Source organism: Plecotus auritus (assembly GCF_963455305.1).
Source record: "Plecotus auritus genome assembly, chromosome: 9".
In the NCBI taxonomy this organism is placed as follows: domain Eukaryota; kingdom Metazoa; phylum Chordata; class Mammalia; order Chiroptera; family Vespertilionidae; genus Plecotus; species Plecotus auritus.
Genome location: NC_137783.1, coordinates 116,128,110 through 116,155,793, shown reverse-complemented (window position 1 = coordinate 116,155,793; position 27,684 = coordinate 116,128,110). Strand labels below are relative to the sequence as shown.

The 27,684-nt window shown below is 51.7% G+C and overlaps 1 protein-coding gene across 1 annotated transcript in view; it reads right to left on the bottom strand.

Annotated features, from left to right (window-relative positions):
• Positions 1-25,888, bottom strand: part of TUB (TUB bipartite transcription factor) — a gene marked incomplete at its 5' end in the record, with an annotated part of 56,034 nt that extends 30,146 nt beyond the window's left edge. Inside the window, 3 exon segments of the mRNA XM_080642200.1 lie at positions 25,131-25,178; positions 25,732-25,844; positions 25,847-25,888. Coding sequence (XP_080498326.1) covers positions 25,131-25,178; positions 25,732-25,844; positions 25,847-25,888 — 203 coding nt within the window.
• Between the last annotated feature and the right edge of the window lie 1,796 nt (positions 25,889-27,684).

The following is a 27,684-nucleotide window of genomic DNA, read 5'->3' as shown; positions in this document are numbered from 1 at the left end:
AGGAGGCATGAAAACCTGGGTCCATGCCGTTAGCCAGCACCCACCTCTAGTACATGAACAATGGAAGAGGCTGAAGAAAGGGTTGGTGGAGGTTTAAGAGGAATTTTAGAGAGAGCCCCAAGGACCAGTGAGCCCCAAGGGGTGAAGGTGCTTGAAGGAGACGCCCCCCTAAGAAAGCTTAATATGTGGCCACAATGGTCTTAGGGCCACAGTGCACGGGCATCTGATTCACACCTGGGAAATCCAAAAAGTGGGTGGCAGCTGGCTGCCCTGATGGCCAAGAGGGTGCTGCTGCTTCGGGGTCAGCCTGTGCCCCCAGGCATGTGGGGCAAAGGATACTAGGTTTTATCCTGAGGACCAATGGAGGTTCCAGCATAAGGCCCAGATGTGACTGTCTTAGATCCCTGCCGGGAGGGCCCTGGTGGGGGCAGGTGACACTGGGGGAGGGGATGAGCCCAGGTTTCCCAGGGCCTGAGCAAGGAACCATAGTGTCATATGAAGTTATGAGGAGAGAGGAAGCTGTACTTGGGGGGACCCCCCAGTGATGGAATGGTCTCCAAGAAACCACAGAAGCACCCCAATGAGAAAGAGACCCAGAGTGTGACACCAGCTCCTCAGTCAGGGAAGGACTTTCCTGCCCTCTCCCCTCCTCTTCACCTCCCCGCCTGCACCTTGGGAAAGGTCAGAGCTGCAAGCTCAACCCTTACCTGCAGGCCGCGGGCCTCCAGTACTGTGACGGACAAGAGGCATTTCTGTTGCTGAAGTTTAAAGGTTTTTTAATGACAATGGACAGAATGACCTTTGGTTACCTGGAAGTGCCCAAGAAAGCCATGGGACTTACCTGCAATTTCATCTAGATTTAGGAGGGGGCGGGGAGCATAGTATAAAATTAAAGAGACTGTGGGAGACAAAAATAAGGTTTGCTTTGATGATGACATCTCATGAGTCACCTCTCCAACCAAGCAGTTCCATGTGGCTTCGCTCACTTAATCCTCGCAACAACACTGTGAGGTATTATTATCCCCATTTCACAGAAGAAGAACAGGAAGTTACATAACCTTCGAAGTCACACAAATAATAAATGAAAGCGTTCAAATGGAAACCCAGCAGAGGGGCGTTCTGGAGCCCGCAGGCTTCACGGCTGGCCTCCAGAGAAAGCCGCGCGATGGTGGCCTCAGCCTTTGACTCAGGAATTCCTGTTCTGGAAATCTAGCCACGGAAAATAGCCAAATGGAAAAAAAGCTATGCACAGAGACAGCCATCACAGCTTTACTTCTAATGGGGGAAACGGGCAGGAGTGGGGCTGCATGTCTAGCAGGTGGGACTTGGTTGAGTCAGTAATTCTACGTTCACAGGGTGGATCACTTCGCACCCTCTACAGGGAATTGAATGTCAGGGAACAAGTTTATGAGACGGGACACAATATTATAGGGAAGTGAAAAGTCCTATAAAGAAGCTCCTCGCGCTGGCACATACATGAACGGCCTCATAAAAAGTTGCTGAGGGCGAGAAAGACACAGACAACTCTGTGTGTGAGCTGTTACATAATGATCAGCTAGGCCACCCTGAGGGCACCTTTCTTTCCAGCTGGTTCCTCCCTCCAGGGCTCAAGCCTCCTCTTAACTCCAGCTTTTGGCTCCTGAGATCTCCCAGGGACCCCTAAACAGCGCACCCCAACATCCCTAACACCATAGTGGGGGAGACAGACAGTAAATACTATTGGTACACAATAGATTTGGTAAACAAATAAACACGATTTTAAAAGCCATGCAGTTGAAACACCCTTAGTCACCAAGTGTGGCGTGATATATTACCACGATGACAACCAGCTGGCCACACTAATGCATGCGGGCATAGAAAACGTCTTCAATGTCCAGCCAGGTTATTTATCTTGGAGGAAGGCAGGGAAGTGTGGGAAGGGAGCGGAACCTTCATCTTCATACCTGCTCCTCTCTCACTTCGCCAGCTGCACTCTGGGGATCTGCTCAGAGGGCCCAGGCTGGGGGCTGCGAGTCCCAGAGCTGAAGCACAGTGGCCAGTCCTGGGGAAGCTTCCACTGTCCCCAGCCAAGCCCTCCTGCCCCTTCCCCACAGGGCCTCTAATCCCAGCCCTCCTGGGTGCCGGCTCTGAGGTTATAAATTGGCAAGGCCTCTGGGGAGGAGCGCCCAGGGCCCCTGCGCAGCCAGCAGGAGGGGTTTGTTTCCCCAGCGTTATTGGATTTGCAGATAAGCAACAAGGAATTAAGCTGATCAGGGAGAGGGGCAGAGAGCTCTCATTTGTCCCTAATGCAGGGTTTATCTAGTAGAGACCTCTCCTTTGTCAGACAGAGCCACTGCCTTTGCGTCCTCCAGCAAAGAACATTTTATTCTGCAACCTTTCTGAAAAGCCTATGAGTTTGCACTTTCGACCTGTTTCCCCACCCCATCATCTAAGAAAACCATGGTTCTTTAAAATGGAAAATGCATTTTGAAACAATCCTACTCCGAATTCACAAACCAATCTTTCTAGCAAGAGAAATCAGACGCTGAGGTACATTTTTAACTATTGGCAACGTTTACGATCCCCAAACACCATCTTTTCACTCCATGGTCCTTCCTTTTGTTGCGAAAGGTTCATAAAGATCAAGCTCTAAGGCCACCAGCTCACCCAAGAAGCAATGTCCTGAAAGGAGGTGCTATGGGGTTCGCGTGAAACTGGCTTCGTTTTCCCATCTCTGAAGTGGGGACAAAAGTTCAAAGGTCTATATAGGCAGCAGGTACAGAGGAAAGAAGACCAGACCCAGATTCCAGGCCTGACTCTACTAGTAATGTGCTGTGTGACCTTGGGTGAGTATACTGCCTCTCTGTGCCCCAGGAAAATCAGCAGGTGGGACGGTCTCAAAGGCTACCTTCCAGCACTAAATTTCTCTGACATTGTGACTCTTTACAGCAGGGCTGGGAGGAGACAGGAGAAGATGATTCATGATAGTTTGCACAACCCTGAAACAAACACAGAGCAGCGAGAACATGCTGGACGTAGGAGAGCTGAATTCCCGTCCTCTTTGTGATGCTAACTCACTGGGTGGCCAGGGACCACTCACCGGGCTGGCCCCGGTCTCCTCATCTGTTAAGTGGGAACGATGCATGTGTTGCCCCACTGCACAGGGCGTGTGAGGCTGAACTGAGAAAACGAACGTGAACCTGTGATGCTGTGTCAAAAGTCCGCAGGACCACAGAGATGTGACAACATTCAGTAATTAGAGCTCCCACTTACTAAGCCCTCGAGCAGGCCAGCGCTGTGCTAAGCATTACACGTATTATCGCATTGACTGCTCACAGTGACCCCGAGGAGCTATTACCCAGAAAGAAGTGTAAGCGCTGCGGGTGGTCACAACAGCAAGGATTTACTCAGCCTCCGCCAAGGCCTGTGCCCAGGGGCCTGGGCCCATCTCAGCTGAGAATGAGAACAGCAGGAGGGAGGAGAGGGCCCTGAGCCCCTCCGACCCTGCACGGGGAGGTAGGCCATGTGCAGCCCCTTTTAGACTCCTGTGGGTGAGATCACACCCCGGGCTGGTGGGGCTGGGGCGGGGCAGTATCTACCTCTGCCTTTCTCCAACTCCCGGCTGCTTCAGACTTCTCTACCCGATTCCCAGTCCGCATCATAGCCCTCCTTCCTGCCACGTCTCCTCTGCAGGCACCACCCCCTGCCCCTGTCTGATCCTGCCACCCCAGGGCTAGCAGAAAGTGGGTGCCCTAGGGACAGGGGCTCCGCTCAGTGAGATGTGGCCCCGAATTCAGACCTGGACATCGCAGGCCAAATGGCCCTGACCTAGCCTTCCTATTCATCAGGACTTCTGAGGTCTCCCTGGAGACGGGCAAGCTGCACCGTCCTCAGAACGGACTTTTGAGGTCTCCATTCCCCAGCAGGCAGGGCCCTGGGAGGTGCTGTGCGTTCCTCTAGCTCAGGGCACCCTCCACTCTGCCCCAGTCTCTCTCTCTCTCTCTCTCTCTCTCTCTCTCTCTGGGAGAAACATCAATGTGAGAGGGACACATGGATTGGTTGCCTCCTGTAGGCACCCATACTAGGGATTGAGCCTACAACAGAGGTACATGCCCTTGACCAGAATCAAACTTGAGACCCTTCAGTCCACAGGCCGATGCTCTATCCACTGAGCCAAACCAGCTAAGGCTGCCCCAGTCTCGACCACATGCCCCAAAATGGCCCAGGTCTCTGCATTGGGTGTCAGCTCCCTGTACTCACATCTCAGCTCATCGGTTGTTTGTGAGCTCTCAGTACCCATTTCTCTGGCTCAACCCAACCTACTCTTAACTTTGCCCCACCCCACCTCTTAGTTCTGATACAGTATAACATCCACCCCGTCCCCCACCAGGCAGGCGACCAGAAACCTGCCGATGTCACAGGCTGACATGCTCACTTGATCCGAAGATGCGTTCATGTCCTGGACATCTGGAAACCTGAGTTCCAGGCCCAAGTCCCTGGCCTCCTACATGACCACAGGCAAATCTCGTTTCAGTTCTCTTGGCCTCAATGCATCCGTCTACAAGATGAGGGAGTTGGGTTCATGCCTAAGGCCCCCAATATCACTAGATTCCATTAACAAGGGCCCCGTCTGACAATTTCCATGAAGGGACACCGTGTCTCACCTCCCACCCCAACTGCCCCAAGAGGGCTGAGTAGAGAACATCCGGACCAGGCTTTCCTGGCTCTCACACCCCCAAGCAAAAGGCATGATGAGCAGAGACCCGCCCCTGACCCAGCCACACACCAGAAGACAGATGGGAGGGACTGGGGGGTGATCTGAATTCTCCCTCCCACAAAAAAAGGGTAGAGGTGATAAGCATAAATGAACCACCCAAAGGAAAAGTGAACAGACAAGTCCCAGAGAAACTCCAAACCGCCACAGACATGTGGAAAACTGGCACCTTGAGACCCCCTCCTCCCTCCCCCCAATGTTTAATCCATCACCAGGTGCAGTTGCTGTTAAATCCTGTGTATCTCTTCCATCAGTCCCTGTCTCACCCTCTCCAATGCCACCACCCTCATCCAAGCTACGTCCCCGGTGGCGTGCTAGTGTGCTTCAGAGTGTGCACCGTGGAGCCGGGTCTGGGGCTTCAAACCAGGCTCTGCCACGGATTCCTTGTGTAATTGGGGACTCAATCCTATATAGTAAAAGCGTAGTATGCAAATTGTCCCCTTGACCCCTCCCCCCTTGACCAGGAGTTCTTCCAGGAGTTCAACCAGGGGGCAGGACCGGCCAGGGGAAGGGAGGGAGTACCTGGCCAGCCACCCACCAGCTGCTAGGTACCTTACCAGTGCACGAAGTTCGTGCACTGGGCCTCTGGTAGTTAATATAAATGTAAACCACTTCGGGCAGTGCCTGGCCCACAGTAAGGCCATGTGAGTGAGCTGTTATATAATGATCTGTGCCCCATTTCCCTCCTGCCTCCCTGCAGTCTGTTCTCACACGGCAGCGAGTGAGTCTTCCCATAATGCAAACCAACCAGTGCACCTGCTGCCTAAAATGCTTCACTGCCTTCCCTTGTTCACAGACCACAAATTTTTAAGTGTCTTTTCCATGTTCAGAGCCATGAGTTAAGTGTCCAATTGATCTGTGTCGATGCCAAGATTAGGGCAGCCTGGGACAAACTATTTCTTGGCCCTTCATTCCTCTAGATAACCCAGGTAAAGATGATCTGGGGCGGGGGGGGGGGGGGGGAGAGAGACTAGGTAAGAGAAGCGAAGAAAATTCTCATAATGATGCTTAATGAGAAGAGGACCAGTCCCCCTAGATCAGTGGTCGACAAACTCATTAGTCAACAGAGCCAACTATCAACAGTACAACGATTGAAATTTCTTTTGAGAGACAAATTTTTTAAACTTAAACTTCTTCTAACGCCACTTCTTCAAAATAGACTCGCCCAGGCCGTGGTATTTTGTGGAAGAGCCACACTCAAGGGGCCAAAGAGCCGCATGTGGCTCGCGAGCCGCGGTTTGCCAACCACTGCCCTAGATATTAAACTATATCATAAGGGGACAACTGAAACAGTGACAGACACAGATGTCACATGAGCTTCAATGGAAGGAAATAAGCAACCCAGGAATATGCCCCGTTCTCTAGAAGAGCTGCATTAGATGTTAATTATAAAAAGTACTAAGTAAGAAAATGAGCGTGCAGAATTGTGATGACAAATGTGGGAACTAAAGTGCCCGTGTGGTTAACTGTACGGGAGAAGGAAACATTCCAGAGCTGAGACTGCGCTGCTTTTCAGTCTAAGTAACCATGGTGACTACAGTAGGTGTCTTATGTAGAAAAGGAGCAAAGACAAGACAGTCAGGTCAGCAAAGCAGAAAGTACCCTGAGCTAGAAGCCAGGGCTGGGCATTCTAGTCACTTCTTCCTGCGGAGGGACCTTGGGCTGGGTCTCCCTCTTCTGGGCTCAGCCTGTTTCAGAGATAAAGAATTCCTGCAGACGACCTCCCCCGGCCCTCCCACTCAGCCCTCCTGGGGCGCGACGATCTGGGATCGGTCCCCATGGCTGCCTTCAGCAGATTTAGATGGGAGAACTGAAAGATCACTCTGACCTTTCCTGCCCCAGTCGCCAAGCAACAGGGTAGGCCGGCCCAAGTCATTTCAGTGGCAAGGCATGTCTGCCCCCAGCCGGCCGGTCACTGGGAGCCGGAGATGACAGGGCGCCGGCCTGTGAAGATCACGGGGCAATGGAGGACACGGACGGATGCAGACATAACAACCCACAAAGGCAGGGTGAGCCAGCCCAGCCAGAGAGAAGGTGCGGGGCTGTGGGGCTCAGGGCAGAGGGCAGTAGAGCCTGGCCGGGGTCAGCAGGGCTCTGCGGCAGACACCGCATCTGAGGCTGGACAGAAGTTTAAGGAATGCTCCGCAGGGGAAAGGCTGCCCCGCGTGTGCCCAGTGAGACCTCAGCCCAGTGCCTGAGCCCACCTGCTGGCACTTGCCGCTCAAGGAACACCCTGTGTGTGAGAGAGAACTGCTATGTGCCCATTCTGCTGCTGGCAGTGCCCCGGAGCCCCACAGGTCCCAGGGGCCTCGGGCAGCCTCCTGCTGGGCACCCCCTCCGCAGCCAGCTCTAGGATGACACGATTAGCCACAGACGGAAGCCGTCAGAGCTCTGTTCCATGTCCATCACATCTGGGTCACAGAGAGAAATTCCTCACAGTGAGACGATTCCAAGGTTTACAGGGGTGTCAGCAGCCACACAGACCACAATCACACATGCATGGACCTCCTACTATGTGCATGAGCAGTGGTAGTGCTCTCCACGACTTATCGCTAGTCCTCACGCACTCTGGAAGTGAGGTGGTAATATATCCATTTTTCAGTTAAGGAAACCGAGGCTCAGAAATTTGCTAGAATTAGCCATCCACTTGCTGCCTCCCGTGTTGTACGTGCACCTGGCTAAGTTCACCACGACCCCCAGGTCAGATTAACCAGAAGCTGAGGTCCAGCTCTGCTCCTGGATTTACCGAAGAGCACACGGCCCCCTCTCCACCTCCACCGCGTTCCCTACTTCCCGCTCAAGGTCTAGGGCAGCTGTGGGCAAACTACGGCCCGCGAGCTGGATCCGGCCCATTCGGCTGTTCTATCCAGCCCGCGGAGCCGACAGAGCGGAGGGTCCTCTTGCTCTCCCCTCCGCTCCTTTACTTTGAATTTATATTAGTTCACACAAACACTCCATCCATGCTTTTGTTCCGGCCCTCTGGTCCAGTTTAAGAACCCATTGTGGCCCTCGAGTCAAAAAGTTTGCCCACCCCTGGTCTAGGGCGAAAGCCCACTTGGTCCTAGACACACCGACATGCTCTACTAATAGATACGGGAGGAGGCATTTGCTGCACAACAACTATCTATGCTGAGCACGTTCAGGTATTCTTTTCCATTTAATCTTCTCAACCACCCTATAGTGAATATCCCATTTTATAGAAGAGAAAGCTGAGGCTCAGAGTTGTTAAACTGAGGTTGCATGGTAACATATCAAGTTACCTGAACCTGAAGTCCACACTTCTGCTGCACCAAACCACTTCTCCGTGCAGTTGCCATTTGAGAAGTTCTGGGGCACCTGCCAGGTCTCCTCTGTCCGTGACCACCTGCCACGGCCCTGCTCAAGGCCGGGCCCCGCGAGCAGCAGGCCAGGGACGAAAGGGAACGGGGATTTGCTTCCTGCCCAAAGCCCAGAGGACCTTGCTGGGCCAGAACAGCTCTCTGCTGCCACGAGAGGCTGAGGGGACAGGAGTCCTGCCCGAATCCAGTGCCAGGCTGCAATGCTGAGGCCCTGGCCAGCTTTGCCGATTCCCCTCCGAGAGATGGGCCCTGCCGTCTCTACCATATTCTGATCCTGGGTCCTCCCTCCCCAGTTCCTGCTTCAACTGGACAGGCCCTTGCTATGGGGACTCCAATACCCCCTGGTTATACCAATGTCCATCCTGTTGCTCCATCCTACCCAGGACACCTTGAACATCTGTCTCATTGTCCTAAGTTCTCTGAGTCCTTTGATATTGACTCTGGCTGCTGACCTCATACCCTATACTCGTTCCCAGTGCCCACCAGCCATGTCTGTCCGGACTTATCCACCACCTTCATCTGGTCTGCCTATTCTGAGACCCCAAGATTCCATCACCGGGTTTCATGCCCCCGAACCTCACTGCCTCTGTCTTGCGTCCCTGATATCACCATTGAGCCCTCCTAACATGACGTGCAGGCCGCAATCTTGGGGCCTGACATGGGTCAATGTACCCCCAACACACTCTTTGTCCCAAACTCCCATGCTTGAACCTCAGCCAAGATACGCGGGCCCAGACTTCCTGGCCTTCACCCAGCCACCGCCAAAGCCCTGGTTGGACACCCAGTGGACAGACTCTTGGCGCAGCTTTCCACCCCGGCCGCCCCCACCACCCCCCATCATCCAGATCAAGATAACAGGCAAGTATCCTACCAAGCCCCATGCCACGGCCACAGCACAGCATGGTGATCTGTGCACCAAGAGGCCCACGGCCGGGCAGGTGGCCGTGCAGCCCCCCAGCAGAGCCCGTCCCTCTCCCTTCATCTCAGTCTCCACCCAGGACCCGTGCTGCTGCTGTCAAACACACTGGCCGTTCGGCCTCAGAGCACTTGGAACTGTGGCGCTGGGTGCACGCTGCCCTCACATTCCCTGCAGGGTCCTCAGAGAACACCCCGCTCCACCAGTCACGACAGTAACGCACAGTGAAGACCACCCCCAGCGCGGCTCCTGACCAACGTGGCCAAACGGGAAAACTCAAAGCAAAACGAGCCTTCACATCGGAGGGGACAGCCAGGCATGATCGGTGTCGTGGTAAACGGGTTCATTATTTCTGGAGGCCTGTCTCGTAATATGTGACAAAAAGCATAACGCTGTTCGTGCCCTTTGACCTAGTAATTCCACGTGGGGATGGCTTCCTAGTAAAATATTAAGCAAGTAATTTGTACAGAGATATTCATAGCAGTGATATTTATAATAGCAAGAAATTGGAAAGAGCCCAAAGGCTCAGCCCTTGGGGATGAACCGAGCAAACTGGGTCGTGTGAGCACCTCGATGCTTTGCGCCAGGAGGCGTGGACGTGTGCAGGGTCCCGAGGAATGTGCATCCCTGGGAGGCCAGACGGGACATAAACCAGCTCAGACCAGCTCAGACTCCAGCTTCACCATGGCAACGTTCAGTCGGTTATTTTATGTTGATTCAGTGAAGTCAGTAATCTTCCTGATAATTAGGAGGGCTTTCGAGGTCATTTTAAATTAAGTGGTTTTTCTTTTTTTTTAAAGGCATTGGCAATGTTAAAAAGGAACGGTGTTGATGAAATTTCATAACTACCCTTGGGCATGCTCACCTTCCAAGAAGTTCTCTCTCTAACCTCTATTCTCTGAGCAAAAGGAGCCAGGCTCGCAGGACTGAAAGGGGGTGGTGTCCAGGCTGGTATAGACCCAGGTGCCCAGGGCTCGGAGAGCCACGGGCCTGGTGTGAGGCCCCAGACAGACCCTGGGATGCAGGAGCCCCTCCTCCTCAGGCTCTGTCCCCGCCTTCCGGTGTCTTTCTCCCTCCAGGGCTGGCCTGTGCACCATGCACTCTCTTATGGGCTCAGGAATTCTGCTGGGTATTCCCTCCAGTAAAATTCTGGATGACCAGACATCTTCAGGAACCGAAGTATGAGTGTCCAATGCGAGCAGAAGCCTGGGCTCCCACACGCCCACAGTAAGACTGGCCCGGGGCCGGTGTCCCCTAGAGATGGTTTCCTCATTCAGCTACAGCTTTCCATCCAAACCACCTGGAGGTTTGAAAACATAGAGACTCCTGGGCTCCGTCCCAGACTCTATAGGGGCAGGGCCCAGGAATGGGCATTTTAGGACTCTCCCAGAGGTTCCCCTGAGGCAAATTACTGTTCTAGAGGCTTTGATGCCTCACAAAGAAATCACGGCCTCCCTTCCTGGTTTCTGAATTCAGAGGGCTCTTATTTGGGGCCAAACACCAGCTTGCAGTCAGCGGTCATGGAAGAGACCACAACCCTTAACGTGTGTATATACACACGTGACCCTCAAGGGAAGGCCCCAGCCCAGGGGCCTAGAGCATGAGGGCAGACCCTCTAATGGCCCCTGAGATTACTGGGGCTCCCTGGTTCCCCAGAAGCCCAGAGCCAGCCTCTGCCTGGGCCCAAGCACTCCTGTCTCCCTGACATCGCTATCCTCCCAGCTCTCTGGGTCCCCCACTGAGAGCTGCAGGTCACCTGCTGCAGGTGCACCTGGTCTGTGCCTGGGTCCCAGGTGGAGCAGAGGGGCCTGCGGCCCCGCCTGCCGAGGGCATACTTACGGAGTCATTTTATAGAGCTGCGTCCTCCTCTCAAACAGCGACCCTCCCCAGGCCCAGGGCCACAGCCCAGCCATGGGCGTGGCCGGGGCAGACTTGGTCTCACAGCCCCCTGTCTCCACGACACTCTTCAGCTTCACATTGGTGCTCGAGTCCCCCAGCCTGTTGTCAGGAAACACCGAGAGTCGTCACCCCGTCCCCATCCAACCACCCTGCTGAGGAAGCACTGGGTGAAGTGGCCTCCATGGTCCTAGGAACGGAGAGAGCAGGGGGGGCATGGGGAGGAGGGGCCCTCCCAGGGGTCCTGGAGTGCTGTTCTGAGCCCTATCTACTACACAGGCCACTTCTGAGAGCTTCCTCCAAACTGTGCCCCTGGCAGCAGAGACCTGGGGGGCCCTGGGGCTCCCAAAGGCCCTGTCTTTGCGCCTGGAGTCCTGGGGCCCAGGGGGACCTGATCTGGGAGCCTGGATCCCCTAGGGGGTGCGGCAGGGGCAGGACAACCCCTGGGAGGGTAGTGCATCTGGGACACAAGCTTGAATGGAAGGGGCACGGGGCAAACCAGCATGGCCTTTGGCCTCTCTGAGCAGGGTCCCAGAGTGAGGGTGTGCGCCTCTCAGAGGCCCTGCCTTGAGGGAGGGGAGCCACACACTGAGAGGCCACTAGACTTGAAGGGTCCTCATGTTTCGTGTCCGGGCCCTGGAAGGGCGTTCTGTCCCCTTGTGGGGCGTCCCCTCACTGCCCTCCGACTCGCTGGTCTGGGCCCAGCGTCGCCTACAGTTGACTGATAATGCCCCACTGTCCTGGGGGTTTGGGGAACCTGGGTGAGGGAGGAGGTGGGGGCAGCCAGGGCACTGGTCGAGGCCTCTAGCACACGGTGAGCACTGTCATGGAGACCAGGCTTTGGGAAGAACCTGATGTTTATGTCCTGTTGGGAGAATCCTTGCTCTGTCTTTGTAGAAACAATGGCAGAGAACAATCAAGGAGCAGGGAGGCCGCCTGCGGCTTCGCCCTCACACTGTGTGTCCTGGGAGCCACAGGGAAGGGTCAGTGACACATGGACCCACTCAGGGTGCACTGATGGCTGAGGCTGGTGACCCCCCGTGTCCCCCTCCCACCACCACTAGGAGGAGGGAGCAAGCTGAGCTGCACCAACTGCTAAAATCGCCCACAGCTAGGCAGAGCCGAGTCCCATGTGACCGGGGGTATAACCACAGCTGGACTACATGGGAAATGGGCGGCGAGGCTCACACTGTATCTGCATGGGGACATTCGGTTTTCTCATCATGTTTTATTACTCGTCAGGCCCCATCAGGGTCTGTGTTGACAAGGCTTCACAGGCTTGGGATCCGCGGACCCCAACACAGGAAAAGGGAGCAGCTGTGGATGAAGCTGAGGTAAGGCAGGGCTGGAGAGCCACCCCCTCAGCCTCTTCCCTTCTCCCCAAGCTTCCCTAGGGATATTTCTGGGTGACCCGGGGGCTCCACTTGTCATTGAAAGTCACTGGTCTGGTACAACCTTCCCATTTGCAGATGATGAAGCTGAGGCCCAGAGTGGGCAGTAATTTGCCAAAGGTCACACAGCAAGTTGGTAGCAGAGCCAGGACTGGAGCTAGAACTAAGGCCCCATGACTCCTAATCACTATGGCCTCCAGCTCCTGGCAGAAGGCAGCCGGCCACCCTGCCCATGGTTCTGAACTCCTCCAACCTTCTCCCGCCCACTCCCTGGCTCTCCTGCAATGAGGGACCTCACGGCTGGGCCACCCTTTCCAGAAATGAAGCCAAGACAGACACCAGAGTTCTTGGCCCTTCATGGCTGGATCCAGACACCTGTTCTGACACTCTTCTCATGCTGTGTTCTCCCAGGTGACCGCTCTACTCCCATGCTCCCCCACCTGTCCTCATGGGCTCTCAGATCCACTTCCTGAGGGTTCTCCTGAGCCCCAAAGGCCTCTGGGCCCCTCCAGAAGCACCCCTAACTCACCAGGTCCAAACTCGAACTTATCTCATTCCAGACATGCTCTTCCTCCTGTTTCCTGGCAACACAAATGGCCTCACCATCCACTCGATTGCCCCAGAAATCCAGATGCCAAAACCAAACCAAACAAAAACAAACAAAAAAAGAAACCCAGATGCCACCCTAACTCCTCCCTCCTCCATTTAGCCCTGTGAAGCCCTCGATCAGCCCCCTCCTCTGGCCTCAATCCCTCTCTCCGGGTTCAGGTCTCCTGTCTCTCCAGCCTCCTCCCAGTCTCTCCGTTCCACAAGCATCACACTCTTCAACACCAATCTGAACAGATCACTTGTCTGCTAACAAGGATCCTTCCACGGCTCCTCCTTCCACAGGACAGGATTCAAACCCCTCGCGAGGCTTGCGAGGCTGCATGAGCTGCCCTCCCTGCAGGCTGGCCCGCCTCTGCTTGCTCCAGCCTCCCTGAAAGTCTCCTTGCAGATCTCACAACAGAACTTCATCTTCCTCATCTCTCTGCCCCTGAACACACCCTCTTCTCTCCCCAGGTCAATGTTTCCCCACATGTGTCCTGAGGGTCACCTGCTTCACCTCCCCCTGACATACTGCAGACTCCCCGTCACTGCCCTGCCCAGACCTACTGAAAGAGCCTGTGCATTTTCCACAGAGACCCGGGGGTGCTGCGCACTAAATGCTGAGCAGCACTCTTCTGGAGGAAACACCTGTACATTCCAGGGAGTGGCTGGCTGTGACTGGGTGTGGCCTCCTCTTGGCTGGGAGCACCATGCAGGCAGGGACCATGCCTTCCCCTTCCCTATGAATCCTCAGCCCCTGGGGTAGCGAGTGCTGAATGAATGGGGGCAGCGGGTGAGTGAGTCCCAATGCCCATGCCCATGCCCATGCCCAGGACCAGGACCAGGACCAGGACCAGGAGGACTCGCTTATCTGGAAATCTGGGAGGCTGCTCCCAGGGCCTCTGCTCCCGCCCCCAACCTCAGCCCATGGACAATGAAGGAGACATGCTGGGGTGAGGGTAACATGGGGCCGCCCGGGAGCTTTAAATAGTGATGTTTAACACCCGGCTCTCCAAAAACTGTCTGCATGTATATATACATAGGTTTATTGTAAATTTTGCTGATATAAAGGATGTAGAGTACACAATTTACAGTTAAAAATTCCACAGAGCCAAATGATTGTTCCAGAAATCAATGCACTCATCGATTTTTCTCTTACTCTTTATCTGGAGCCAACCTAGGGTTACCATGACAAACAAGTATAGCTCCAATCTGAATGCTATACTTGGATATTTTCATTTAATAGGTAAGATGATGAAACAACCAAGACAGGTCAGAACTTCCCTTGCCCATCCGTGGCTTGAGTGGCTTCTTTGCTGAGCTGGCTAGTAGTGTTTGAATAGTGGAAGGATGTGTCTTTAATACTTTGTTCTATTCACATGAAGCAGCTATAGACATGACAAACTTTAAGATTTAATCTGCGTTAGTAACATTTTCCCATCACTTTTTAAGTCTAGACAAGCAACAGCATAGCACTTTAATTCTTACTAACGGCTGTCTAACAACTGGCTTACAGCAATGTTCCTTCATTGTGCAGTTGATTCTCAGGAGCCTATGAGAGCCAGCTCCCGGGCAGGAACCCTAAGGAACTGAGCCTGACCCCCATGACCTGCCGGGCACCAGAGGGCCAGTCCCCTCCCCCACCCTCCAGCATCTAGGCTGTGAGCTGCCGGAAATGAGGTGGTGCTGTCTCCCCCATGAGCCTCAGGTTCCTCAACGTGGAGGGGAAAAGTCATGACCACCGACTCCTAAGTGTTGGGAGGGTTCTATGCCCACTTATCCCTTCTCCCCCCACACTCTACATTCATGCGCTGGTTCACGTCCATCATTCCACCAACATACTCACACACACTACCTCATACACACCATGCACATATTTTGACCTGCACATAGCCCTCCACCTCCCAAACCACATACAATCACAGGTCAGCCCCTTCTAGACCATGCACAGACAAGCTCACATGCATACACATACATATTTAGCCTCCAACTATATCTCATACACAGCCATTATCCACATACCTAACCACCATACCATAATGTTCACACATGTATACCTACCCAAAACTCCTTCACATATTTCATACACACATTCTCCCCACCAAGTACCTATTACCCCCACTCAAAGCATTTCACACGTCAACAGACACCTTATTCTACCACCACATATACCCATCCAATATACCACACACTCCACTCTAGACACACCACACGCACCTCCTCCCCTTCCCGCACATACACATACTCACCACGCCTGTCATCTACCTCTGTTTCTCTCCACACTCGCATACCACGGGTGCTCCAACATACACAGAGCTCACATGCTGCCATGTTCCAAGACAAAGGACACTCCCCAGCCCCCTAAGCCCACGCCCTAGATCAGGAGCATGAGGGGGTCCTGGCAGCATGAGGCAGGAAAGCTGCAGTGAGCTCCCCTGGGTGACAGCTCACTTCCTTGGAGCTCAGGGCCTGGCCTGAGGCACAGAGAGGACAACCAAGGCCTGGGAAGGGATGGGTCAGGGCTGTGGCTAAACACCTTTGAAGTTTCCCTCAGATCAGCCTTAGGTGCAGGTGGCTCCAGCAGCCCACCTCCTCCCTGCTCTCCCCAGCACCCACCTCCAAACTCAGATGCCCGCCTGATTTGGGATGCTCCATGGGCCTGCGGGCCTTGTTCGGGCTGCAGTGAATGCCGTCAGTCTCTCCTGGCTCCCAGGGAGGATCAGAGGGCACAGGATCCCGGGGGAGAGGGCTCTCAGCTGCAAACCCCACAGCTGCTCGCGGGACTTCAAGGAGTGTCCTTTGCCTGTGTCTTGCCAGACTGAGGCTGTGGCAGAGGCCCACCCTGTCCCTGGCTGTCCCAACCCTCAGCTCCCCCTGAAGGTCAGCCCTGTCCTGTCTCCCAGACCACCATCCTACACTCCTGCACGGTCCCTGCCTTCCGGCCCATCAGCAACAGAGGTGAGTCCTGGAGTGGGGCATCTGTCTCTGCTCCCATCACTCCCCAATGTCTGTGTGGCCACCCCATCCTCTGAGGGAGGAGGAGTCGGTGTCCAGCAGATGCCCTTGGGCTCCAGGGCCCGTGGTGGGCAGATGCCAGCACTTCTGCCCAGAGCACTTCTGTCCAAGTCTGAGAGCAGCTTTGGAACGGCCCTGATGGACACAGGAAAGTCATCTCAGTGGCACAACATCCCTTCTTAACACAACCCACAGTAATCCAGAGGAATGGACCAGGCCTCCTTAGAGGTGAGCAGCTCCTCATTTAGAAAGCATCCTCTCTCCCTCTCTCCCACGCCTGCCTCTCCCTCTCTCTCTCTCTCTCTCTCTCTCTCTCCCACGCCTGCCTCTCCCTCCCTCTCTCTCTCTCTCTCTCTCTCTCTCCCTCTCTCCCACGCCTGCCTGCCTCTCTCTCTCTCTCTCTCTCTCTCTCTCCCACGCCTGCCCCTCTCTCTCTCTCTCTCTCTCTCTCTCTCTCTCTCTCTCTCTCTCTCTCTCATACACACACACACACACATAGGCACGCGCAGAGACAGGCCATCCTAGACTGGCCCCACTCTAGTGCAGCCAGTTCTCTCTGGACTCTGTACCCTGGTCCTCCCAGACGACGCTGCCTTCAGGCTTCCATGGCAACAGAAGCTGGCTTCCTGGATGATGAGCTACAACAAGCCCTTCTCTCTGTCTAGCTTGGGGGGTTTCCAGTGGATACAGGCTGGGCATTTAGGCCTGAGCTCCAGACTCAGCGTGGCCATGGCTCACCTTGTGGCCTGGGGCAAGCCCCCAACCCTCTGGCCGCAGTGTCCCCAGGGCTCAGTGAGGGTGACACGACATCCTGACCTTTTCAGTTCTGACACACTGACTCACCGACTCTAAGTAATTTTCCTACATATCAGAAACATCTAGTTAAACTATAACAACAAGAATCTTATTCACCAAAGCAACAGAAAAAATAACATACAGTATCTAGGAAATGTCTCAGACATACATAAAAACACATTAAAACTCTACCAAAGCAAACTAGAAATATTAGCTATACAAATACCCTTTCTTTCTGTATGGTATTGTAATTTTGTCAAATTAATTTAGAGATTTGATACTATTCTAATCACAAGTACAGTCAGATTGTTTTTTTCCAACTGAACAAACTTATTCTAAAATTCATCTGGAAAAATCAGCCCACTTTCCAAGATAGCCAAGAAAATTTTATAACAGAAACAAAAAAGGAGGCACTTGCCACATCAGCTATCAACCTGACTGTGCATTTGAACTAACCAATAAACAGTGGCACTGGCCCGGAATGACCAACCCGACCAATGCAACATGGAGACAGACCCCTGAGTGCAGAGGGAACAGGTTTACGACACAGAGAGCAAAACAGTGAAGAAAGGTTGTGCTCTCTGCTCCGTGGTTTGGAGACCAACTTGCTACCACTTAGGGGTAAATGTTACATGCCTGCCTCAGATCACATACACAGGTGCAGGTAACAAATGGATGAAGGACGTGTTAGGAAAAGGGAAACAAGAAAACTGCAAGTAGAAAGTGTTAGAGACTGTTTTTCTAATCAAGTGTAGGGAGTAGGGGAGCTTTGCTAAGTGTACCTGTAAATCCAGAAGCCATACGGATTTTATCAGGCCGAAAACAGCGGTCTTATCTCAATGGCAAGAGACGCTGCAACTGAAGTGAATGTGAAGTTGGCAAACATGCACTGAGGAGGCGTTTCCTAAACGCTGGGGAGAGACCTGACTGACCGTCTTGCTGGGAGGAAATATGGTCATATGAATGGATCAAAGACCTTTAATGGATACCTTTATGATAGTCATTCTTTTTGAGCCATTTATTCCATGTCTCTGAAGCTATTCTAAGGAAGTAATCAGGTGAGCATGGAGATTTATGTACAAAGATGTCCATCGCTGAGAACTTAGAAATTATTGAAATAAAACCGAATGTTTAAATGAGTTTCAGTAAGTCCATAAAAGAACTATTACACAGCCATTAAGAAACAATATCTGTGTAATAACATTTAAGGATGTGGAAAACTATGTTACATGAACACTTTCGGTGAAAAAACATGCTACGTGACTTTGTGAAAAGGATATATGCACACACCAACAACATACAGTCACCACTTGTGAACAAACTCAGACTGCATACTTTTCTCCAGATAACGCCTGAGATTCCACCCCCCACCCCAAAATAGCACCTAGACAGAGTTTAAACCCATTTTTTTCAATCAACAGTTTTCTGCAGCAACAACACAGCACAATACAACCTAACTTAGAATTTACTCAGCCATGCTCACTACTCCATCTGCTCCACTCTGCACAGCTCCCTGCTGCTCCCGGAAGAGCAACGGGAACCAGCTCTGGGCATTAGCTCCCCGAGGCATCCTGCCTCACCCTGAGTCCAAGCTTCTCCTTTGTCAAAACAGCTTTTTTTGTTAAGGATATTTGTGCAAGTTTGTAAAAATACATCCCCAAACGGACACAAGTGCTGTTGGTGGAGCAACTGAAAATTGAATGGTTGAGACAAGCATAGCAAGAAAGAGTTAAAGGACAGAACAACAGAACATATTATTTTCTTTAAGGTCTTATTTTTAAGATGACAGACTTCACTGAAGGGAAAAGTAACATAGTGTTTACCGGAATTTTGTTTTCTCTTTATCCCATGTTTTTTTGCTTTGTGGTTTGGCCTTACTTCTTTTCTTTTCTTTTTTTTTTCTTTCTTTTCTTTTTCTTTTAATAAATTAAGTTACCAACAGTGGGCTCTTAAGAAAAGATTAAAGAGAAATGCATGAAGGAAAAGATGTTCAACTTCATTACTCACCAGGGAAATGCAAAGTAAAACCACAAAACCATCCACTACACGCTCCCCAGAGGGGCTGAAGTGAAAAGAGAGAAAAGACCAAGTTTTGGGAGGATATGGAGCAACCAGGACTCATATTTCCGTTAACGTGCATGGGAAGAACCCTTTTGGAAAACTTTGGTCGCATCTACAGGGGCTGAACATAAAACTCAGCAACTGCACTCCTAGGCACATACCCCACAGAAATGTATACACATGTACAATCATGTGCACAGCAGCCCTGGTCCTAACTGCCAAGTGCTTTCAACTCCCCAAATGCCCATCAACGGTGGAATAGGTTTAATTGTGCTGCAGTCACACAATTAAACACCACACAGTAACAATGAGCTACAGGACTACACGCCTAACACAGATGAACCTCACAAATACAACATTGAGTAAAATAAGCCAAACTTGAAGAGTAGATGATGAATTACCCCATTTATATAAAAGCCAAACAAAGGCAAACTTCATCTATGACGTTAGGAGTCAGGAGAACTTCTTTAGGAGGGAGAAGGGGTTCAGAGGGGTTCAGAGGCAATACCTGCCTCTTACTCTGGGTTTTGTTACCATGACTGTGTTCAGCTGTGAAAACTAATTATTTCTGTGCACTTGAAATGTGTGCATTTTTGGCTGCTCTGTCTGTGGAGCAGCCCACTCTCAGTTTCACTGCTTCTTCCACTTAAAAAAAAATTGTGCAAAATAAAAAGTTTGTGCATATTTATGTACACTATACATACTTCAAAAATGAAAAATAAATAGAAATGTTAATAGGAGTAACCTCTGGGTGTTAGAATTATAGGTAATCGTATTTTTCCTGTATTATTTCATGTATTCCAAATTTACTACAGTAAACATGAGGCCCTAAATTTTTGTGATTTTATTTTACAATATATGTTCACACACAGGAGGCCGCCGTGCTTCTAACAGGTGCAGTGAAACTGGCCTGGGCAGGAAGCCACCACTTCTTTTCCTGAGGATCCATTTCCGCTCTCCTGCACCTGGGCCAGTGACTCCCAAATCTGTCTGGACATTAGGGTCACTGGGGAGCTACTTAACATTTCAGATTCTTGGGCCATACTCCCTGAGATTCTGCTTTTCTTGATCTAGAATGGGGTCCAACATGGTACTCCTCAAGTTTAAAGCACTGGGACTACGAGCCACAGTGTCTGAACTGGCCAAGCGTCCACTTCCCCCAGTGGACAGGGCCTGGGGAAACCTGCCTGGGGCACGGGGAGTCCCCATCAGATGAGGTTGTGAAGCGAGGACCATGCCGTAGGATTTCGGAGCTTCCTGGGAAAACAAGAGCTTAGAAAGCCCAAGGTAGCCCTGCTTCAGCTGGACAACAGGAGAGGGAGTGGCAAAGCCTTTAAGAAAGAGCACAGATGACCCAGCCAGCATGGCTCAGGGGTTGAGCCTAGACCTATGAACCAGGAGGTCACAGGTTCAATTCCAGGCCAGGGCACATGCCCGGGTTGCATTGCAGGAGGCAGCCAATCAGTAATTCTCTCTCATCATTGATGTTTCTCTCTCTCTCTTCTTTTCCCTTTTCTGAAATCAATAAAAATATATTTAAAAAAGAAGACGAAGAAAGAGCACAGATGTGGAATCAAACAGAAGATGGGATCAGATCCTGCTCTGTAAAAGCTCTTCGACCTTGGGCTTACCCCCCCTGAGGCTCAACTACATCACAGCAATTCACAGGGATGCTAACACCTACTTCACAGAATTACAAATCTGAAATAAGACACTGTATGTAAAACATTTAATTCAAAGCCCACAATGGCCAGGGCAGGAATAAATGTTTTAAAAATAAGTGTAAGATAGTTCATTGAAAACTACAAACTTCTTTGGAAGATATTAAAGAAAACCTAAATAAACTAATAAATATCCTGTGTTTAATGAATCAGAAGATTAAATTCTGTTAAAGGGACAATACTTCCCAAATTGATATACAAATTCAATGCAATCCATATCAGAACACCAGCTGGTTTCTTTGCAGAAATTGACAAGCTGATCATAAAATTCATATGGAAATTCAAGGGAGCCAGCATAGCCAAAACAATCTTGAAAAGCAGAAATTTGGAGTGCTCACATTTCCTGACTTCAAAACTTTCAACAAAGCTACAGTAATCAGTAATCAAGGCAGTGTGGTGTTGGTATAAGGACAGACACAAATCAGTGTAGAATTGAGAATCCAGAAATAGACTTACATTTACAGTCATCTGAATTTTGGCAAGGATGCCAAGACTATTTGATAGAGAAAAAACAGTTTCCTCATCAAATGGTGCTGGGACAACAGAATATCCAAAATGAAAATGACCTGGGACCTACTACCTCACAGTACAGATCCATACAAAAATTAACTCAGAATTAATCAGACTTAAATGTAAGAGCTAAAACGATAAAACTCTTAGAAGAAAATATAGGCATAAATCTTTGTGACCTTAGATTAAGCAAGGATTTCTTAGTATAAAAGCACAAAGCAACAACAGAAAAAACAGATACATTAAACTTCATTAAAACTTTCGTGTTTCACCATCAAGAAAATGAAAAGACAACCCAAAGAATGGGATAAAGCATTTGCGATTCATTACCTAATAAAGGACTTGTATTTAAAATATATAAAGAATGTTTACAAATCTATAATAAAAAGACAACCCATTTTTTTAAATGCACAAAGGATCTGAATAGACTTTTTCCCAAAGAAGATATATACAAATGGCCAAGAGGCACATCATTAGTCATTATATCAGGGGAATATAAGCCAAAACCACAATGAGAGACCAGCTCACACTCACTGAATGGCTACAATCTAAATCACAGATGAAACAGGTATTGGCAAGGAAGTGGAGAAGTTGGAATCCTCAAATATCGCTAGGAACTGAGTGTGCACTGGTGCAGCCACTCTGGGGGACAGTGTGGCAGTTCCTCAAAAGGGTGAGCATAGAGTTTCCCAGAAGTTCTACTCCTCCATGCCCAAGAAAGATGAAACATGTCCACCAATGTGCACAGCAGCATCATTTATAATAGCTGAAAAGTGGAAACAACCCAAATATCCATCAACTGATGAATAAATAAAATTTTTATAGCCAAACAGTACAATAGAATCTGGCAATGAAAAGAAATGGTATAGGCTACAACACAGTTAAACCCTGGAAACATTATGCTAAGGCAAGAAGCTAGTCGCAAAAGACTATACAGTATAGGATTCTACTTATATGAAATGTCCATAATAGACATGTCTATAAAGACAGAAAGTAAATTAGTTGTGTAGGGCTGGGGGTAGGTAGAGAAAAGGGTGTTGTTGTTGTTTTGCGGGGGGGGGGGGGGATAAACAAAAATGTTCTGAAACTGATTGTAGTTGATTGTAGTGATGGTTGCACAACTTAAAGCTCATTAAATTACACACTATAAATAGGTTAATTATATGGTATATGAATTACATCCCAATAAAAGTGTTTTTAAAAACAAAAGTAAATGACTGTTTAAAGCAAACATAATAACAATGTATTCTTGGGTTATATCATAGGTAGAAGCAAAATGCATGAAGATAACAGCTCAAAAGACAAGAAGGGGGAATGGAAGCTACCATTGCATGGTTCTTATGATATGCATAGAGTGGTTTAATAGTATTTTAAGATGGACTGTGGCAAACTGAAGATGTATATTATAAATCCTAGAGCAATCACTAAGAAAAACAAATAAAAAAAGAAGTTTCAACTAATAAGCTAACAATGGAGATAAAAGAGCATCATAAAAAAATTATCCAATCTCAAAAAAAGCAAGTAAAGAAGAAAAGAGAGACAAAGAACTAGCGGGACAAATGGCATACTAATAACAAGATGGTAGATTCAAACTCAACCATCCTGATATTTAATGTGAGTGGTCTGAACACTCCAATTAAAAAGCCAAACTTGTTAGACTGAACAAAAATGATGCAATTACTTATTTGCAAGAAACCCCCTTTAAATACAAAGTCAGAGATATTAATAAAAGGATGGAAAGAGCTATGCCATACAAACACTCATCAATAGAAGGCTGGAACGATTCTATTAATATCGGACCACCAGACTTCAAGAGCAAGAAACAGTGCCAGTGATAAAGGAGGAATTTCACATTGATGAAGGGGTTAAGTTTTTAAGAGGACATGCAAACTTAAACGTTTACATACCTAACACAGGGCTCCAATACCTAAGCATGGGGCGAAAAAACAGAACTGAGAAGAAACAATGAAATGAAGGAGAAAGGTCCAGGGAGCAGCTCCAGCCATCAGCTTAGAGACAGACGCTGATGCCATGGTAACGAATGAGACCACCAGAGACAAGTGGAAGGGAGCAAAAGAGACCAGGCAGGATCCTGAGACACATCGGCATGTCCAGGGTGAAGAGGAGAAAATCTCATGAAGGAAACAGACATAATGATCAGCCGGCAGGCGGAAAGGAGAGCGTGGGGTCATGGAGCGCAAGGGAAGAGAGCGCCCAGAGGCAGGGGCACTGGGCTACAGTGAAAGCTGCTGAGAAGTAAACTAGGAACCGAAAGGCTTCCGCTGGGTTTGATAGAATCACTGGAGACCTGGGCACAAGAAGCGTGGAGGGGACACGGCGGCAGAAGCCGGGCTGCAGGGTACTGAGGACTCAGCAGGATGTGAGGACGTGGAGATAATCACTGACTTGGACGTCAACGGGTCGGGCTGAGAAGGGCAGGAGAGAGAGGAACTGTGAAGTCCAGGTATGTTGGTTTGGTTCTTCACTGGGTTGCAATGCAAAGAGCTGGTGGGGCCAATGAAGACATAGAGGAGAGAAGGAATGCTGGGTCCCTTCACAGCGTGGCTGAACCATCTGACTTCACCGTTAATTGTGGCTCTTCCCAGCCTGTGGAGACCTGTCCCTACAGCTTCGCTCTTAACCCTGAGGCTACCTGGCCTCTCGCCTCCCTGGTCCATCCACTGACAGCCCTGCGTGCCCACACAGGACTGGCCACCACAGGCGAACATCACACCGTTGGCACCATCTTGAATTGTGCCGTTTTTAAGGGATACTGGCAGAGCCTTTCCACATGCAGAGGCAGAGTGGTGTTGGGGGCGCTGGGAAGAGAGGCAGAACGGAGTCATCCCAGACACGCAGCACGGCCGGGAGTCCCTGCCAGCCAGCCGTCAGCAGAGGCCCAGTCCACAGTATGCCCAGGGCCTCTATGAAGCCAGGCCACCATCAAAGAACCTCTCACTCACCCCCAGGAAGGTTCGCCTCCTCCCCACACAGCAAGGCTGGCTCTCTGGCCTCCAGTGCAGAGGATGAGCCTGGGGCCGGGGGCCTGCATTCTAGTCCTGACTCTGCCATGAACTTGCAGTGTGACCCTGCCCTGAGGCCTCGGTTTTCCTGTCAGACGAGGGGTTGTATGTGAGATCTCAAAGACGCTTGCAACCTTGACCGTGTGTGGGCGGTGGGTGCACCAGCTGCAGTCTCCCAGCCTCGTTGGAGTCAGACAGCGGAGGAGCCGTCCACCTGGGGCTCCCACTTGCACTCCTCCTCCTCCCCCGCCTCTTTCCCAAGAGTCTCTGAAGTTGCTCAAGTGATACACCACACCTCCCATGAGGCTGTGCGTAGAAAAGGAGAACACAGGAGGCCGTGGCCATGGGACCATACCTGAGACCCACGGCTCTGCACACAGCTTCCCTTTCAGGACACCTCATCACAGACCCCACCAGACACCCAGGACCAACATCCCTGAGGGGGCAAACCAGAGCCCAAGATGCCCCCCTATTTGTCTGGCCTGGTCCCTGGAAAGGCAGATAGAATCCACAGGTGCTGGGGACCCTCAGCAGCCATGCTGCAGTGGAGAGGGGACCCCGTCATCCTGTCTCATCTGTACACAGGGCTGAGTCCCCTCCCTCATGGGGCAGCTGTTTCTGCCCATTCTTTGGGCCAAAACTACATCCTAGGGACCCTGCCATCAGTAGAGTACAAATGAGGTCCCCACCAGGAGTTCCAGGTGAGACCCATCTCCTGACTGTAGAATTCAGGCCTGGGGTGCTGGTGGGGCAAGTGAGATGCAGGTCTGGGTATCCAGACAGTGGGAAGAAATTCCCTCTGTGGTCCAGGGGAGGGCTGGCTGAGAGTCCCGGGACTGGAGCCCAGGGCTCTGGGCCTTCGCCTGAGCATCACCTGGCTGAAGTCAGGGCAAAGGGGTCATAGGAGGATCCAGCAGGAACAAACCAAGGCCGCCACGACAGCCACAGTGAGTGCAGACTCTGGTTAGGGGTCACACCCTCCCTTGGACCCCATTCCACACACACCCGAGCACACATGGTGTTCATGGCACCACGACGCCCACGTCCTGCCCACCACCTCCCTGCACAGCGTCCTGCGGATGGCCTTTCCCAGCCAATGCTCCCTTCTCCCCAGCCAGCTCACCGAGCGATCTCCCTTCCTTCCTTCCAGTACTTCCTCCTGGTCGTTCTCCTGAGGAGGAAAAGCAGGGGTGACTCCACGCCCGTGTTGCCTCACCTCAGCATTCCTGCCCCTTGCCTGGCCAGACCGTGGTCACTCAAGGCCTCCTGCAGGGCCCCGGTCTCAGCCGCTTCAGATGGGAGCTAAGTGGGATCAGGGTGGAGGGACTTCCGTCGGGTGCTCACTCTGTGGGGCCCAGGACAGCAGGCAGGCAGCCCAGAATGAGGGCGGTAATGACCAGAGCTGTGGGAATGAAGCAGGGGCGGGTGGAGGCTGGGAGGAGGAGCCCACCGGAGAGGCAGAGGGCAGAGCCGGAGCTGCCAAGGGCAGAGGCCTCCCTCCGTGTGGAGGAAGCCCCCGAGGTCCGGGGCAGGCGGAGGAGCGAAGCCTCCTCGTTCACCTGTCTACAGCCGAGGCTTTGGAAGGTGTGCGAGGTGGGACCCCATGTGGTGATGGAGAAGGGGAGGCCTTGGAACTGCTCAGGGGTGAGGTCATTAGGGGGGTAGGGGTGGAGTGGACGTGAGGTGGGGTCCATGGGCTAAAGGTGGGGGTGTTGAGTGCTTACCGATCTCTTCGGTGGCCCCGTTTCAGGGGCCCAGGTTTCCTTAGTTGCTTTGAATGCTGAGATCCCATGGGCCGGGGAGTGCCTCCTGGGAACAAAATCCCTGTCTTGGCAAAAGGGCGCAAACCCAGAGAGAAAGCAAAGGGACCCTAGGCCCCATGGCAGCCAGAGGATGAGCCGAGTTTGGGGACCGGTCCTGTACGGGCTACACACACAACCTGGAGCTGTGCCGGTCCTTGTCTCACTGGGCTCAGGCCCGAAGCTAGCACAAGCCATTGGGTGTCTTTCTCCATCACCATGGCCATCGTTAGACTAACACGGATTCATTAGGACATGGAAACCCTCTCTGCTGGTCACGGTCTCCCTCCTAGGCCCTTCAGGACCAGACTAAGTCCCCAAGGCCTAAGCAGCCATGCCACTCAGGGACACCCAGCTGCTAATTTCCACAGCAACACAGAGAGGGTATATCCCTGCATCTGTGGTTACCATAGCAACCCAGGCAAAACCAGATGCACGGAGGCTCAAGGCCCCACCTGGAGGACCACAGCCAGAGGACCACATTCACTGGCACTCTGGCCAGCCCTGGGCTGGGTAGGGTTCCATAGCAGGCTCTGTGCTGAGGGACACACACTTTGTCCATCTGAGGGATGATGGGAGATCTAGGGTTTCCTTGTCTGTGTCCTCAGTTTCTTGTCCTCTCTCTCCACCTGAAGAGTACCTGAGTGACCTTATCCCCTCACAGGGCTTCAAGTCCCATACCCTTACATCAAGGATCTCCATGCTACATCATGGGCCCATCCCTCTCCTAAAATCTAGACCCCTCTATCTACGTGCTCTCTGGACACATGGCCCTGGATGTCCACGACACTTCACACTGAGGTGCGCAGCTGGGGCCTCCGTGAGTCTGAGCACTGATCTTATACATTCTGTCTCTGTGAGTGACAACCAGCCCCCCAGACACCACCATAGCTTCCCACTTTTCTTGTCCACCTTCTCTGGCAATGCAGACAGCCATCAAACCCTTCTGGAGTCACCTACCAAGCATCTCTCAACCTCACCACCCTCTTCACTAGTCCCACATCCGAGGTCAGCCAGCCCTGTCTGCTGTCCAGATCTTGGGCATCAGGATGGTGTCTGCCTCCAACGTGCTCCTCTAAATCCGCCTTCCGCTGGCACCAGAGCGAGCTGCGTGCTAACTGCCCATCTGATTATGTCTCCGACCCTGCCTAAACCCTCCGCCACTCCCATCGCCTCAGGGCAGAAGCTTAGCTGCGGTGCTCTGCCCAAGTCCTGCTGGCCCTCCGGCCTCACCCGCCACCAGGCGCTCACTCTACGTCTGGGTCATGTCCCCTCCTCCTGTCTCTTCCCTACATCCAGTCCACTTCTTCCCCCTTCTTGTCGACCCTTGGCCACACTCTTCAGTGGGTGCTTAGAAGAATAATCAGGACTCTGGGATTCAATTTCAAATTTCTGAGGGGAAAATGATGCCTAACTGGACGTGGCTGACCCCACTCTGACTAGACCCTGGAGGCCTTGGCCCCTCAGTCTTGCCAAGCAGACCGGTAAAGACTTGGGGGGAGACTGTCAGCGGCTGGGGAGAAGGTGCACAGCCGAGGCCATTCCGTTAATGCCCATGGCCTCCAGAAAACAGGGAACCAGTCAGTCAGCTGAGACTGTCAGCTAGGAAGGGCATCTCACCCCACCCTTCATGACACCCGTGGGAAAATCAGAGGGAGGAAGGGTCAGAGCAGGTCTCCCAGCCTCAGTCTGCTGTCCTCTCTACTGTGACACAGTCTCAGAGCTCCAACGCCAGCAGCTTCCGGGTGGGGAACCGTATGCGTGTGCCTGCCTGGGACGGGAGACCTCACGCCTCTGTCTCTCATAAACGCTTGCGTGTCTTCTGTCCCGCTGCGGGCTGCATGGAACTTTCCAGTCAGGGTCAAAGGGCATCTCAAA